The sequence below is a fragment of the Sciurus carolinensis genome, chromosome 3, assembly GCF_902686445.1.
Source record: "Sciurus carolinensis chromosome 3, mSciCar1.2, whole genome shotgun sequence".
In the NCBI taxonomy this organism is placed as follows: domain Eukaryota; kingdom Metazoa; phylum Chordata; class Mammalia; order Rodentia; family Sciuridae; genus Sciurus; species Sciurus carolinensis.
In genome coordinates, this window is record NC_062215.1 from 14,058,778 (window position 1) to 14,075,039 (window position 16,262).

At 37.5% G+C, this 16,262-nt stretch overlaps 1 protein-coding gene across 4 annotated transcripts in view; it reads left to right on the top strand.

Annotated features, from left to right (window-relative positions):
• The first annotated feature begins 266 nt into the window (after positions 1–266).
• Positions 267–16,262, top strand: part of Smurf2 (SMAD specific E3 ubiquitin protein ligase 2) — a 104,326-nt gene continuing 88,330 nt past the window's right edge. Inside the window, exons 1-2 of one of the 4 annotated variants that reach the window (XM_047544441.1) lie at positions 739–757; positions 1,567–1,649. In XM_047544441.1, the coding sequence (XP_047400397.1) occupies positions 1,622–1,649 (28 nt within the window). In that variant the 5' untranslated portion in view covers positions 739–757; positions 1,567–1,621. Of the gene's footprint in view, positions 758–1,566; positions 1,650–16,262 lie in introns of all 4 variants that reach the window. The other 3 variants (XM_047544442.1, XM_047544443.1, XM_047544440.1) reach the window with 3 other exon arrangements.

Here is a 16,262-nt window from a genome sequence, read left to right on the forward strand (position 1 = left end):
TGGGCTGGACACAATCTCTCCAGGGGGCCCCGGGTCGCCGCAGCTTTGTGCTTTTGCCGGTTCCTGCTCTAAGCCCAGAGCGGGTCCCTGGGAGGGACCCTGGGCAGCAAAGCACTCGGTCCCCGCGGGCCCGCGCCCCGGACACCCGGCGCGCGCCCGCGCCCCGCCCAGGCCCCGCCCCGCCGGCCCCGCCTCCCGTCTCCTCTCCGCCCCCCGAGCCGACGAGTGGCGGCGGCGGCCCCAGCACCCGGTTCCCTCAGACAAGAGGGCGGGTGGAGGAGGAAGCGGCCGAGCCCCGAGTCCTGCTCTGGCGCGCCGAGCACTGCCCGCCTCAGCCGACTAGCCCCGTCGGCTCCGGGGCTCGCCGAGCCGGGCGGAGGGAAGAGGCCGCGGCGGCCGCGAGGCGGCGGGTGCGGCGGCGGGGGCGCGGGCGGAGGCGGCGCGGCCGCCGCTGCCGCTTTGTTGTGCGGCCCGGGCCGGGGAAGGAGAAGTGGGAGGAGGGGGGAGCTAGGCGTCCCGCTCCCTCCGCGGCTCATGGCGACGACGCTCGGCACATCCGGGACCCTCCGGCCGAGGCGGCCGCGGCGCCGGCTGCTCGGGCCCCAGCCCCGGCCGCTGTGGTGACTCCGCCGCGCCTCGCCGTCGCCCCCGCCCCGCCCGCCGGCCCGGAGCGCCGCCGCCGCCGCCGCCCCCGCCGCCGGGGACATGTCTAACCCCGGAGGCCGGAGGAACGGGCCCGTCAAGCTGCGCCTGACAGGTGAGGGGGGCGGCGGGCCGCGGGGCAGCGGCGGGGAGGGCCGGCCGGCGGGGGGTGCCTGTGGCCTTGGGCAGGGCCAGAGTCGCGATCAATGGTGCCTCGGGGGTCGCGGCGTGGGAAGGCCTAGTTCTGGGAGAGTCGTGGGAGGACCACTCGCGCAGGGTGGGAAATTCTTAAAAGAGCCTGGAGGTCTTTTGTGGAGGGGAGGCGAACACCCGGCCGGGTCCGTGGCGGATCTGAGGTCAGGACGTCTGGGCACAGGAGCTCGACTCCCCCACGGCCACCGGGAGCAGCCCCTGGGCTGCTGCCCAGGTGGGGTTGTGAAGGGGATTATTGAATCCGGTTGCTGACTGCGCGCAGTAAACACTCCTTAAAGATGGAGTGCTTAACTGGAGGGCGTGTGTGTGTGTTCCCGGGTTGTTAACTTGGACACCCACTTCTGCCCGCGTGCAAAACCTTTACTCTGTGCTGCCGGCCACTGTGGCCGGTGCCACACACCTTCAACGCACGTCTTTGGGAGGAAGGGAAGGAGACTGAGGTTGACTTTTCCGGTGTGTCTGCCTGATCCCACGACTCGGGCTTATTGTGCGCTCTGTGTTTTGGAAGTGTTTGATTGTAGGGTAGCATGTTTTGGGTTGTTCCTTGTAGGCCGCAGAATGTGGCTCACGTCTGACTCTAGATCTGCTGTAGAAACACTTTTTTTTTTTGGGGGGGGGGGTGTGCATTTCTAAGTATGTGCTCATACAAACTTCCAAGCAAACTTTCTCTCATTTCTCCCCTCTCCCCCTTCGCTTTTCTAAATGGAAAAGAATGTCCAGTGGGGTTTGCTAGATAGAAGACTATTTTTACAGTGTTTACGATTCCATGTGCATGAAATCTTTGACGTTACCAGGTATGTTTTTACTTACGTTGCCATTTTTGGTATTATAAGAACATGTCAGCTTCATTTTAAGGTAAAATTATATTTGGTTTGAAAGTGTAGTTGAAATCAGTCTGGTTATAGTAGTATCATCATTTACCATTAATAAATTGTCGCCTTTTCTATTCGGATATGTGTTGAGTAAATTTTCTTTAGAGGATTTGTGTGTATGTGCTGGAGTGTAAGAATAAACTGTAATTATGTTTGTCCACACTAGACTTTGAGATTTTTATGGACAAATTTTGTAGTTGCATACTCATAGCACATCCCAGTCCACTGGCTGAACTTTCTGGATAAAAACTTGCTTTGAGTTTGGTATTTGAGAATTCAGCTTGAATGTATGTTGCCTGCAATTAAAAATTTTATTTTCATTACAGTTTTGCCTTCCCAAGGGAAAATTGCGAAGAATCATTAACTGAGTGGTTCTTAATAGAAACCCTACATTGGGGGATGCTTGTCTTTACCTCCCTTTCAGTTTCCTTATTTTGGGGAAGTCAGTGGAAACCTTTATAAGGGATCTTTGTTGCTTTAGTTTATCTCTTGCTGTTCTTATCAGGAGTCAGTTCTGTGCCAGCAATCCTGGAAGGAAACTGTGATCCTAGGTGTGCAAAAACCATCGGAACAGGCTGTAGTCATTTATTTCCCTCTAGGCTATATACATACAGAGAAAATGAGGGAGAAAACTGGGATTTTGATTTTCTGCAGATAAAATGAGTTTTGAGACTTTTAGCGTGATTCAGTAGATCTTGACATATTATCTGAGGTTTCCTTACTGCTTGTGATTCATTATAAAAATTCACAAGCAAAGTTTGTTAGGAAGGATTACACTTATTTTGGGGGGCAGGGAAAGAAAACATTGAACTAAATAGAGTGATTTTGTATATTTAGTTTTTTTTTTTTCTATTTGTAGACGGACAGTATGCCTTTATTTGCTTATTTTTGTGTGTGGTGCTAAGGATTAAACCTAGTGCCTCACACTTGCTAGGCAGTCGCTCTGCCACTGAGCCCCTGAGCCACAGCCCCATATTTAGATTTTTCTGAAGAATTTTAAATACAATTGTAAAAACAGTTTGACATACTCTGATAGTTCCTTAAAGCCATTGGGAATTTGCCTTTGAATCGTTTTCTTTTTAAGTTCAACAAACATTAACAACCCCCCCTCATGCCTTTTGGTTACATATGATGGAATCCTTCCTGTTTTGCCAGGAAAGTTAACTTATATTTTTTCATTTTTGTTCATAATTTAAAAATTAAATGGTATAGATTTTAACAAATAGATCTCAAGAGCTGGATTCAATTAGCAGCTTTTTAGGACATAAACATTAAAGAGTTAGATGGAAAAGATTGTTTTGACTGACTGGATAAATGACAGGGCTGTGTTTGATGTTCGTCCAGGAATTGGTCTGGAGCTGGTGCCCAACTTCTCAGTCCATCTTGAGAAGCCAAATAAAATATTTAACCTAGGCCTCATTTTATTTTATTTTATTTTTTTTAAAGTTGATTCTTTGTTAAGACCTTAAGAAATGTTTGGCATACCTTTAGACTAAGTGTTTAACAGTTCATTTAGATCTGGGTTTCCTAACAGAGGAAAAAAGAAATCACTAAAAAACCCAGAAAACAGCAGATCCCACAGTGAATTTTGTTTGGTTACAATACACTTGGGCTATAAGATGTTTTGAAATTATTGTTCTTTGCTTTCAGTTAATATACTAATATTTTAAATTTACAGAGTGCCTTTGATTCCAACGTGCTTTATGAACTGTAGCTACTCAATGTAGAATTGCTAATTTACTGAAAGGTGGTAACTATTATTATTATATTATTGAGATGCTAACAATTCTTGTGGAACACACACTCTGAAGGATAAATATTTGTCATGATATCTCTGCCCACAACAGATATTAGAGTTTTCCACATATTGTTCCTAAAACCACAATCAATTAATGGACTGTGGTATTTTTTTTTGATGCTAAAAAAGTGGGGCTAATCCAAAATTTGAGCTTCCTCAGGACATTGGTGGTTAAAATCTGATTTGATCCTTCAAACCACTTCTGTTCTTTATGACACATTAACACTTGATCATTAAAATGGTCTGTGTGGTAATACTATCAATTTTCCATTAGTATTTCAATGTGTAGTAGGTATAGTATGCTTATCTGATATAGGGTTTTCTTACAATTGTAAGAAATGGTTTGTATAGAAAGTACTCTTTATGTTTGGTTATAGTAAAAAAAAAAAGGGGGGGGGTGTTTAAAGACCATTATTATTTTTGAAAACCAAAGGCTGGAAAAAGCAGTTTAATGTAATTTCTAATATTTTAAATTCTTAGGTATGGAGAAATAGCAAATTATTTCTCCAGAACATTTATTTCAAGACTTTTTGTAAATTTGATGTTTTTGTATGCTATTTCTCATCTTACTAGTTTATAAAAATTCTTGGCAGTAAGGTTAACCTTACTGATCTATAAATTAAGGAAATTAATTTTAAAATCCTACTTTATGCTGGTTACTTAACATTATTTAATTTCATATTTTATTTATAACAAACCTTTAAAAATTACAATTTGATTGCACCTTGCAGGTTTCTGTACACCATAATGACTTTTAGGGATGTTAGTGATTGATTTGAATGACCCAGGTTCATTCTGTTTCCTTGGTTCCTGAGGAGGAAGCCAATGTGGCTTAGCTCTTTCCTTTTCTCTTAAGTTCTCTCTTGTCTAACCTCCTTCGGACAGGGAATAGAACATGCCTACGTGCTTCACACAGTTTGGTTTTCTTGGTGAGTAAAGTCTGTCTGCATGTGTGTGTATGTATTTTAATCAGGGCTTCTACTTTTTTTCTGTTGGTTGATTATTACTGTTACCACCTACTGACATTTATTTAGCATAGAATTCAATTTTCAAGGTAAAGTGAAGGGTCACACTTAAGGAACACAAGGTTTCTCATTTTTGGTGTGAACCTTTTAAAGATGTAGTATGTCCTACTCTTTTAAAGTAGACTATACTTAACAGACTATAGTGTTCTCCTTATGATTCATTATTATGAATATAAATTGTTGTATAATTGTAATAGGGTGGAGTGAGAATATTATCATGGTCTGCAGAGAGTACTATTTGGCCCTGGATAAATATGATAGGTTGTTTAACTTTGTTCATATTGGTTTTTCTCTCTTGACCTCATTTTTTTGTTAACTGTTACTCTCATGTTTAAGAACGCTGGACTCTTGAAATACACTGTTGTAGTCATTATTGTTACATGTTTTTGACAGAAATGTATTAAGTGCAAGACATTGTCATGTTTATATCTATTATCACTTTTTGTTCTCACAATAGCTCTGTGAAATAGGAGATTAAGTACATGTCAGAACCGAAGTTATCTGTCTATATAGAAAGCCTCTTTCAAATGAATTATAAGTTGTGTGAAAAAATAAAATAAATATATTGCACTCATTTGGAATTACCCTCACCCCTTGCAGTCCTTGCTTACCTTTTAAGGCTCAACTCAAGGATTACCAGTATCCCTAGAACTTTTCCTGACCTGAATTGACTCCTTTGTCTACTTTTTCTCCATTATCAAACCTAACTCACTGACAGGCATTTATTGTAAATATGTATGCTATAAACTCCATGAAGGCAGGATCCTTGTGTCAGCATGGATTAGGAGCTTTTTAGTGTTATATTGAATGAATGCAGAGATACATGTAGTTCTGTATATTGTTCTACATGTTTTTGTTATGGCTAATGCACTGGGTATGAGTGACAAGAGATGAAGCTATAGGCAAAGACTAGCCCACTTAGGATATTACTATAGTTTGCCAAGAAGTTTGATTCAAAAACAAAAAAAGCTTATTTTAAGGTGGTGGGTACCTTAAAAAAGTATTTGAAGCTTTGGTATATTTTCTAATTAAAAACAGTCTGAGTGGGGCTGGGGTCGTGGCTCAGTGGTAGAGCACTTGCCTGGCATGTGTGATACCCTAGGTTCCATCCTCAGCACCACATATAAATAAATAAAATATTAAAAACAGTCTGAGGGGGAGTGCTGGGACTGTAGCTCAGTGGTAGAGTGCTTGCCTAGCATGCAAGTGAGGCACTGGGTTCACTCCTCAGCACCACATAAAAATAAACAAATAAAATAAAGACATTCTGTCCATCTATAACTACAAATTTTTTTTTTTTTTTTAGAAAGAGAAAAGGCAGGGCTGGGGTTGTAGCTCAGTGGTTAAGCCCTTGCCTAGCATGTGTGAGGCACTGGGTTCAGTTCTCAGCAGTGCATGTAAATAAATAAAATAAAGGTTCATCAACAACTAATAAAAATATTTTTTTAAAAAAGAAAGGTTTATTTAAAAAAAAAATAGGACTGGGGTTGTGGCTCAGTGGTAGAGCACTTGCCTTGAGGCACTGGGTATAAATAAGTGAATAAAATAAAGGACCATCAGCATCTAAAAAAAAAAAAAAAAAAACAGTCTGGGGATGACATGGAAGATGGTCTTGATTAGGATCTGTAAAAAAATGACTTTAAGATAATCAGTTAAGAGGGTTTGACAGTGGCCATTGTTCAGATTTTTTTTTGTTCTAACATTTATTTCCAAGTTTTTGTTATTACAAATAATTGCTGTAAACATCTTGGTGTAGAAAAAATTAACTTTTAAAAAAGTATTATATTTTAGGATAGTTCCATAGAAAGTATGTTACTGGATTCAGGTGTGTTGATACTTTTTAAGGTACTTGACTAATTTTTCTTTAGGCTGCTTCCTAAAAGAGTTTTGCCTGTTTAGAGCAATAATGAATAATAAGTGTCTTTAAAAAAAACAAAACAAAACTATTCCACCATAAGCCTTGGCTTTTATTTTTAAAATTCTTTGCTAGTTTTATGTTACATAGTATATAAACATTTACTTATGAAGTTAAATATTTTCTTCTGTTTACTATTTTTCGTTGTTGAGTTGTTTAGTCTTGTCCTAGTTAAGGTTAGGGACTTAGTGTTTTTCTTATTGATCTGCCTGAGACTTGAAAATATATTAATCTGTTGTCATATTTGATACAAACATTTCTATGGTCTATTTTTTGTCTTTTAATTTTGACCATGTTTGGACATGCAGAAATTTGTTATTTTAGGAGTCAAATCTGTCCAACTTTTGTGGGTTTTTCTTTTTTGTTGTTGTTGTTATTTCTATACTTAGGAATGCCCTTTTATTTGAGAAACTTGGTATTTAAATTTATTTTATTTTAGTGTCTTTAAAAAATGGTTTAAGAAGCTGGGAGTGGTGATGCATACCTGTAATCCCAATGACTCAGGAGGCTGAGGCAGGAGGATCTCAAGTTTGAGGCCAGACTTGGTAGTTTAGTGAGACCCTATTTTGAAATAATAATAATAATAATAATAATAATAATAATAATAATAATAAAAGGACTGGGCATATAGCTTGGCAGTAAAACACTTCTTAGTGTTCAGTCCCAAGTACCTCTCCCCCAAGAGGTTTAAGAAACCATTCTTCCCTTCTACAGTGTTTTGATATCTTTTCAGTTTTGTTAATTATTTATGGTAGAGTCAAATCAGTCTGTTGACCAGTGCTAGGTTTTTATTATTATAGCATTATAATTTAATATTCTCACTATGGCATAGGAGTGTAGGTTAGTGGTAGAGTGCATGCTTGAGGCTCTGTGTTTAAATTGCCAGCTCCTTCCCACCGCCAAAAAAACCCCCAAAATCCCATTGGGCCAAAATGTTTTTTCTACTCATTTGTTTGTGTGTGTGTGTGTGTGTGTGTGTGTGTGTGTGTGTGTATATGTATGTGTGCTTTACTGGGGATAGAACCCAGGGGTTCCACTACTATTCCACATTCCCAGCTCTTTTTATTTTTTGGTTTGAAACAGGGTCTCCCTAACTTGTCCAGGCTGTCCTTGAACTTGAGATCCTCCTGCCTCAGCTTCCAGAGTGGCTGGATTATGGGTGTATACCACTGTGACTGGTTCACTTATTTGCTCTTTGGCATAAATATGGAACTTTAAAATTTTATTTGGACTGTGATGAGAATTGCACTAGTTTGGGAAAAAGAGGTATTTATGTGTACTTAGTTTTCTCATCCAGGAACTTGCTGTTTTTTTACATTTATTCAAGATTTGATCCATTTTGATCAGGATAGTTTTATAATTTTAATCCTGTATTTTAACTTAACTTCAGCTAATTTATATTTCTGGTACTTATGTTGTATTTTATTTATTTTGTATCTTAGTTATAACCTGTATTTAGGAATGCAGTTACATGTTTTTTGCTTTATCGAGCAATTTTCCTAGACATTGAGCTTATTAGTATTTCACTTGATGCTAGTTTTTCTAGTAATTAGTTTTTGGCACTTTTTTATTTTTTATTTTTGTTTTTTTTTTTTGGTTACTGGGGATTGAACCCAGAGGGGCTTAACCACTGAAACACATCCCCCACCTTTTAAAGATATTTTATTTAGAGATAGGGTCTCACTGAGTTTCTTAGTGCCCTGCTTTTGCTAAGTCTGGCTTTGAACTCTTGGCTCCTGCCTTAGCCTCTCCAGCGGCTGGGATTATAGGCGTGCACCACCACATCCCGCTTCAGTTTTTGGCACTTTTTACAATTGACTGTAAACATCTAAAAATATTTTTGTTGGGCACAGTAGCACATGCCTTTTAATCCCAGTGATTTAGGAGGCTGTGGCGAGTATCACAAGTTCGAGACCAACCCTGACAACTTAGTGAGACCCTGTCTCAAAAATAAAAAATAAAAAGGGCTGGGGATGTGGCTCAGTGGTAGAGTGCCCTGGGTTCAGTACCCCACCCCAACACATTTTTTTTTTCTCTCTAGAATATTCCTCCTAATGTTTAGTTGAACAAAGTAAGGAAGTTTGTTTTAGAATAACTTCTGAAGGCATTTACTTCTGTTTTTTTTTAAATTGTTTTTTTGGTGGATGGACACAGTACCTTTATATTATTTGTTTATATTTTTATGTGGTGCTGAGGATTGAACTCAGGACCTCACACATGCTGGGCACTACCACTGACCCACAACCCCAGCCCCTTACTTCTGTTTTTAAAACCACATTTGATATTGTATTAAAAGGTATCCAAACAAATTTGATTGGCATTCCAGTTTAGTTTTGTAGGAAAAATTGACAGTTGACATTGAACTTAGTGGTGATACACAAAGGGCATTTCTTTCTTCCCAAAATGTTTCCTTGTGCCCATTCAGGTCTCTTCCCATCCCCAGGCTTTCTCAACCACCAGTCTGCTTTCTGTCACTATGATTTTGCCTTCTGTAGAATTCTATGTAAATGGAATCATATAGTCTGTGTCTCCTGAGTCAGGTTTCTTTCATTTAGCATATGCTTTTGTGATCCATCTATATTGTGTACCACTACAGTTGTTTAAAATCCCTGATGAGTATTGCATTGTGTAGATATACCCTACTATGTTTATTCATTCACAAATACCCATAGTCAATTGTTGTTTCCAGTTTTTAGTCAATACAAATAAAGTGCTATGAACATTTGAGTATATGGTTTTTTGAACATTTTTTTTTATTGGGTGTATGTTTTAACTTTTGAAAAATTTGCCAAACTTTTTTCTCAGTTGTATTATTTCTCATTTCCCCTGGCAGTGTATGAGAGTTCCTGTTGGTCCTTGTTCTGTTCAACATTTCATGTTGCCAGTCTTTGATTTTAGTCATTTGATAATTGGTATGTACAGGCATTTCACTTTAATTTTCTTTTCCTTAATGACTGGCAGTGTTAATCTTATTTGTGTTATTTATATTTCTTGGTAAATATCTGTTGGAATATTTGGCTCATAGTTTTAAAATTGGGTTGATATTGAGTTTTGGGAATTATTTATGGATTCTGCATACAAAACCTTTATTAGATGTGTTTTGCAGGTATTTTCTCCTGGTCTGTGTACCATCGGATGATGTTTCAAAGAGCGATTTTGAATGTTAATGAACCCCTTGTTTATTGATTTTTATCTATTATTGTTCATGCTTTTTGTGTCCTAGGAAATCTTTTTCTAACCCATGCTTCTAAAGATTTTTTTCTCCTGCAAAATTATTTGTAATTTTAGCCTTACATTTAAATCTTTTACCATTTTCAAGTTAATTTTTAAAATATGAAATAAAGATTGAGGTTCTTTGTTTTCTTTCTTTTTAAATATGGGTATCCTTTTTTTCCCAGCACTATTTGTTGAAAATACTTTTGTTTCCTTCATTGAATTGTCTTGACATCTTGATTGAAAAAGTTTACAATAACATGTAATTCTATATCTGGACTTCACTGTTTCCTTTATCTATATATAATTCTGCCCTTTATAAATTTATCCTTTATAATACCATATTGTCTTGATTGCTACAGGTTTAAAATTGTTAAGTCTTCTGGTTTGAAACATTAATAAAAACTTTTCATAAACATTTTCATATGAACAGTTTAGTAAGCATATTTGAGTTTTTGACTTAGGATTTCATAATACATTAGAACTACTATTTTATTTATTCAGCCCTCAGATATGTATTGCTTTTGACCTGTGTTGGGCATTAATAAATTTTTTTGGCAATAGTGAAGGTTGAACCCATAGCCTTGCACATGGTAGGCAAATGCTCTATCACTGAGCTGCATCCCCAGCCCTTTATCTTTTACTTTTTGTTTTGAGACAGAGTCTTATTGAGTTGACTACACTGGCCTTGAACTTGAAATCCTCCTGCCTCAGCCTCCTGAGTAGCTGGGATTATAGGTTTGGGCCACATGCCCAGCTGATAATTTTTATTATAGTACCATGAATGGAGATATAAGAAATCAGAATAAGGCTAGGTTGGGCCCTACATTTTTGTTTTTAAAATTTTTATTGCATGCATCAAATTTTTAAATTAGTTTTCATTTCTTACTGATGAAGGTGAAATGCAGCAAACTTAACTTTAATAAGGTTTACCAGCCAGTAGCCCCTTCAAATCATATTTGGAAAAGGTGGGATATAAAGAATAAACATATCTAGATCATTACACATTATACACTTGTATTAAAACATCACACTATACCCCATAAATATGTACAATTATTAGGTGTCAGTTAAAAAAGTAAATATCTATAATGTGAGGCACCGGGTTCAATCCTTAGCACCACACACAAAAAAGTGAGTAAAGATGTTGTGTCCATCTACAATTAAAAAAATATTTAAAAAAATCTAAAATGTGACCAAAGAAAGGATTGTTCTGTTAAATGTGGGTTGGATTATGAGTATGTACTACTTTTGCTTATTTTTTTTTCCTACAAGACAAAGGAAGAAAATTATATTAAAATCTAACTAGACCATTTTTGATGACTACATTCCTGAGAACTGTCTCAAAGCAGAAATCCATAATGGAGATTGTATTTTCTCTGTAAGATATACTTAGTAATTTTATGGAAGGCAGTCTGAATGTTGTAGAAAGATTGTAGAACTTGGAGACAGAAAATTTGGGTTCAGATTCTAGTTATGCCACTTAATAAGTTTTGTGCCTTTAAGCAAATCACCCATTTTCTCTGTGCCTGTGTCTTTAGTTATAAATGCAAGTTTAAAATGACAGTGTTATTTTAGAAATATTCAAGATAAGAAATAATGTATGTGAAAAATACTGTTTAATCTGTAAAGTTTTTATAAATATATTTTGTTATTTTTGACCAAAGATTGTTTAAATGAATTAATCAAAACCAGTTTTCTATTTTATGTGAGCACGTACAAAATTAACAATGACTAATGTAGATATTGATTTAAATGATATACATTGCTGGTGGGATTGCAAATTGGTTTGATGACTCTGGAAAGCAGTATAGAGATTCCTCAGAAAACTTGGAATGGAACCACCATTTGACCCAGTTATTCCACTCCTTGGCATATACCCAAAAAACTTAAAATCAGCATACTATAGTGACACAGCCACATCAATGTTTATAGCAGCTCAATTCACAATAGCTAAGCTATGGAACCAATCTAGGTGCCCTCCAACAGATGAATGGATAAAGAAAATGTGGTACATATACACAATGGAATATTACTTAGCCATAAAGAAAAATGAAATTTTGGCATTTGCCAGTAATTGAATGGAACTAGAGACTACCATGCTAAGTGAAATAAGTCAGTCCCAAAAAACAAAGGCTGAATATGTTCTCTCTGATATGTGGATGCTCACTCACAGTGGGCGGTTGAGGTGGGTAGGGGAGTGAAGGTTCACCAGATTGGACAGGGGTGAATTGAGGATGGCAGTGGGAAAGACAGTAGGATGAATTGGACATAACTTTCCTGTGTTCGTATATGAATACACGACCAGTGTAACTCCACATCAGGTACATCCACAAGAATGAGAAGTTATACTCTGTGTATGTATGATATGCCAAAATACATTCTACTGTCATATATAGCTAAAAAGAACAAATAAAAAATTTAAAATTTAAAAAAATAAATTATCTTTTAAGATAGGCATAAAATTTCTTTTGTTAACTAAACATTTTGGAGCAAGAGTAGGATGTATGAAATACTTATGGACACACATTAATGCAGTGGTAATGATTATTATGTGGTGAAATACAATGTGTATGTATATATATATTTTATGTAGTATATATATATTTTTTTCTTTTCATCGCTAGATATTTCACCCAGGGACGCTTTACCCCTGGGCTATATCCCCAGTCTTTTTTATTTTTTTTATTTTGAGATAGTGTCTAGCGAAATTGCTGAGGCAGGACTGGAGCTTGTGATCTTCCTGCCTGGGCCTCCTGAGTCTCTGGGATTACAGGCACGTGCCACTGCACCCAGCTAAATACCATATCTTAAAGTACTGTAGCAAACAATTAAACAACTGTACTTCTCTCTTCCTTCCCTCCCCAAATTTTTGGTAAGAAGTAGACGTTAGGATTTGTGGAGTATGGAGCAAGTCATTATGACTTGATTTATTTCCGTGCAGCGGCTAGCACTTTCAAAAATAGCCTGAAGTTCCACCTCTTGCCAGTAGGTGGAGTTATTTCTTGCGGAGGTAGGTAGATGTAAAACGTGGGGAAGGCCTGAACCCAAAGTCTATATCAGTGTATTTGGAATAAATTGAGTTGAAGGAATAGAACTGTGAAAGGTGACCAGGATTCTAATGAAAATTCATACTTAAGTATAGTTTTAAAATTTATTTTATTATATACATTTGCCCACATTGTTTTCCTCAACCATCTGAAAATCTCTCTGGTTCAACTGGTGTAAATATAACTCATTTTTAAAAAAAAAATTATTAGTTGTAGATGGACAAATCCTTTATTTAATTTATTTATTTTATGTGGTGCGGAGGATTGAACCCAGTGCCTCACATGTGCTAGGCAAGTGCGTGACCACTGAGCCACAACCCCAGCCCTTCAGTATAGTTTTCTTACATAAATTCTTTTTTTTTTTTTTAACTTTTCATAGAAGCTTGTTTATTATGTCAGTTAATCAGTCTGTTACTGATAACAATTTCTGTTCTTGTCTCTAACTTTTTTTTTTTAATTATTGTACACAAATGGGATACATGTTGTTTCTCTATTTGTACATGGCGTAAAGGCATACCATTTGTGTAATCATAAATTTACATAGGGTAATGTTTGATTCATTCTGTTATTTTTTTCCCTTCCCCCCACCCCTCCCACCCCTCTTTTCCCTCTATACAGTCCTTCCTTCCTCCATTCTTGCCCCCCTCCCTAAACCTAACTCTAAACCTAATACTAACTCTTCCCACCCCACATTATGTGTCCTCATCCACTTATTAGCGATATCATTCTTCCTTTGGTTTTTTGAGATTGGCTTATCTCACTTAGCATGATATTCTCCAGTTTCATCCATTTGCCTGCAAATGTCATAATTTATAAATTCTTTAAATGCATATTGTAGAAGGAGAAACAAAAAATATTTAATTATATCAGAATTATAAAACTAATTATTTCATTTTTGTATGATCCTGTGTTATTGGGCTTTGAATATAACTTTCTTCTTTCAGTGAGGAATAAAACATGTTGGTTGGATTGGCACTTTTGTAAGGAAAGGATGGAAAAATCCTTTTTTAAAATTTAAGAAAAGTAATGTGACATTTGATAAATTCAAAATACTGTCTCTAACATAGTACTTGATATATAGTACTTTCTCAGTAAATATGAATTAAAGAGTGATGAAATTGAAAAAGGCTTTTATGGTCATCAAGACCTCACTTAAAACAAATAATAGGATTTCTCTTTGTGATGTCATTATTGAATTAACTGACATCTGTATCTTAGTAATTTTGATGACAGTAAGATAAAAAGAGGACTGAGGCGTTCTTTTGTTAGTATTTGGTTTGGTTAACAAAACTCCTTTACCATGCTCTACAAATTTTGCTTCTTAACAAAATAAAGATCAGACTGATATTGACATACACTTGACATAAATCTGTGGGGTATCACCTAAAAAATTTCACTTGCATGAGGAGTCTGTCAATGTTAGGAAGATGATTTAGTAATTTAATAATTATTTCAGAGCTCTGTGGGTTTTTTTGTTTTTGTGGTACTGGGGGCTGAATTCAGGACCTTGTGCATGCTGGGCAAATACTGTACCACTGAGCCACATCCCTAGTGCTTTTGAAAATTTTATTTTGAAGCAGAGTCTTGCTAAATTGTCCAGTCTGGCCTCGAAGTTATGATCCTTCTGCCTTAGCCTTGCCAGTGTGCACCACCATGCTTGGCTAAGAGCTCTATGATTTTAAAGTGTTTCTTTTTTAAATTTCTCATTTACTTGCTCATTTACTCCAGATCTTGTCTTTGTAGGTATTCTGAACTGAAAATAGTGAAATGGACAACTTTAATTTGAAGAAAAGAGTTTTTAAAAATCTTATGAAGGAAATAATTGGTATAACTTCCAATTTTTAAAAATGAGGACAAAAGTTCTTTGTAATGAAGTTTGAATTCTTGTTTTATATTTCCTAGTTGTTTTATATTTTTAAACAAATTTTAGCTTAGGAAGGAAACTGATCTTTTTATTACTTTTTTTTTTTTTTTTTTTGCGGTGCTAGGGATGTAACCCAGGGCCTTGTGCTTGCAAGGCACGCACTCTACCGACTGAACTATCTCCCCAGCCCATCTTTTTATTACTTTAAGGATTGGTGATGTTAGTTTAAATTTCTTCTGATTTCCAATTTAGTTAGCTCCTAACTCCTTTTTTTCCCTAGCCATAAAGAAGACTTGGACTAGGATGAAATATTTTCGTGTTTTCCTGTTCATTCAGTAAACATTTGCTAAGAGTCTTACATGCATCTAATGCTGAGGTGTAGGCTCTGAGATTAGAAGAGGAGGTCAGGACACTCACTGATGTTGCTGTCAGGACACTTGGAGTGGGAACAGAATGAATTGAGAGGACTTGATGGATGAAATAACTAAATAGTGTTACAGTTAGTGGAATAAAAGAATGAAAGCTCATGGATATTTTTAGGAGGACTTAGTTTCCAATATCTAAAAATTGAGCAGTCTGTTTTTCTACCTTTACTTTTGTAAAAGAAAGGTGCCCTGCTCAGCTATCTCAAATGGTACATTGTCCTGTGATGAGAGGGCCTTCCAGGCCACCAGAGACAAATCTGAATATTGGTGACATGGGTTGAGAAGGTGGTGGCTCCAATGATTGGATAAACTTTTTTCTTTTTGGTGGTCCTGGGGATTGAGCTCAGGACCTCATGCTTGCTAAGCAAGCACTCTACCTGTACCCCCAACCCTGGGGGTACAAGGTACAAAGGGTACAGGGTTCACAAGACAGGTAATTTCCATTCTTTAATTTTCAACAAAATGGAAGAACTTGATTAAGTTGTTAGGAAAGTCAAATGTCATAATTCTCCTATTTTTTGACATGTAACTCAATTAAAATGATTTAATTGCATTGTTACAACAAAACTCCTTTCATTCCTATTTACTTATATTATGGTTTGGATGTGAGGTGTCCCCCAAAAGCTCGTGTGAGACAGTGCAAGAAGGTTCAGAGGAGAAATGATTGGGTTGTAAGAGTCTTAACCCAGTCAATGATTTAATCCCCTGATAGGGGTTAACTGAGTGGTAACTGAACTGGGTGTGGCTGGAGGAGGTGGAAATTGGGGCGTGGCTTTGGGTGTATATTTGTATCTGGCGAGTGGACTTTCTCGGCTTTCTGATTGACTTGTGAGCTGTTTCTTTCTGCCTTGATGTTCAGCCTCACCTCAAGCCTGGAGGAATGGAGCTGACCTTCTATGGACTAAGACCTCAATATTCGTGAGCCCTCAAATATACTTCTCCTCCTTTAAAATTGTTCCGGTCAGATCTTTCAGTCACAGCAGCGAAGAAAGCTGACTAAAACAACTTATTTATGTAAATAAGTTTTCTTAGCATTTATATTTATAAAAATGAAAAAAGAAATAGAATTTATGCCATATACTGATTCATTCCAGCAATAATATTTCACTCCTAGATTCATAAACTAATTGAAAATAAGAACACTCCACCCATCTCATTAAGAAATGCATTTTCAGTTCTTTCCTTTTTCATCTTCCTCTACTTCTTTCGAATATTTGTTCTAATCAGAATCCAGAAGAGGCCTAC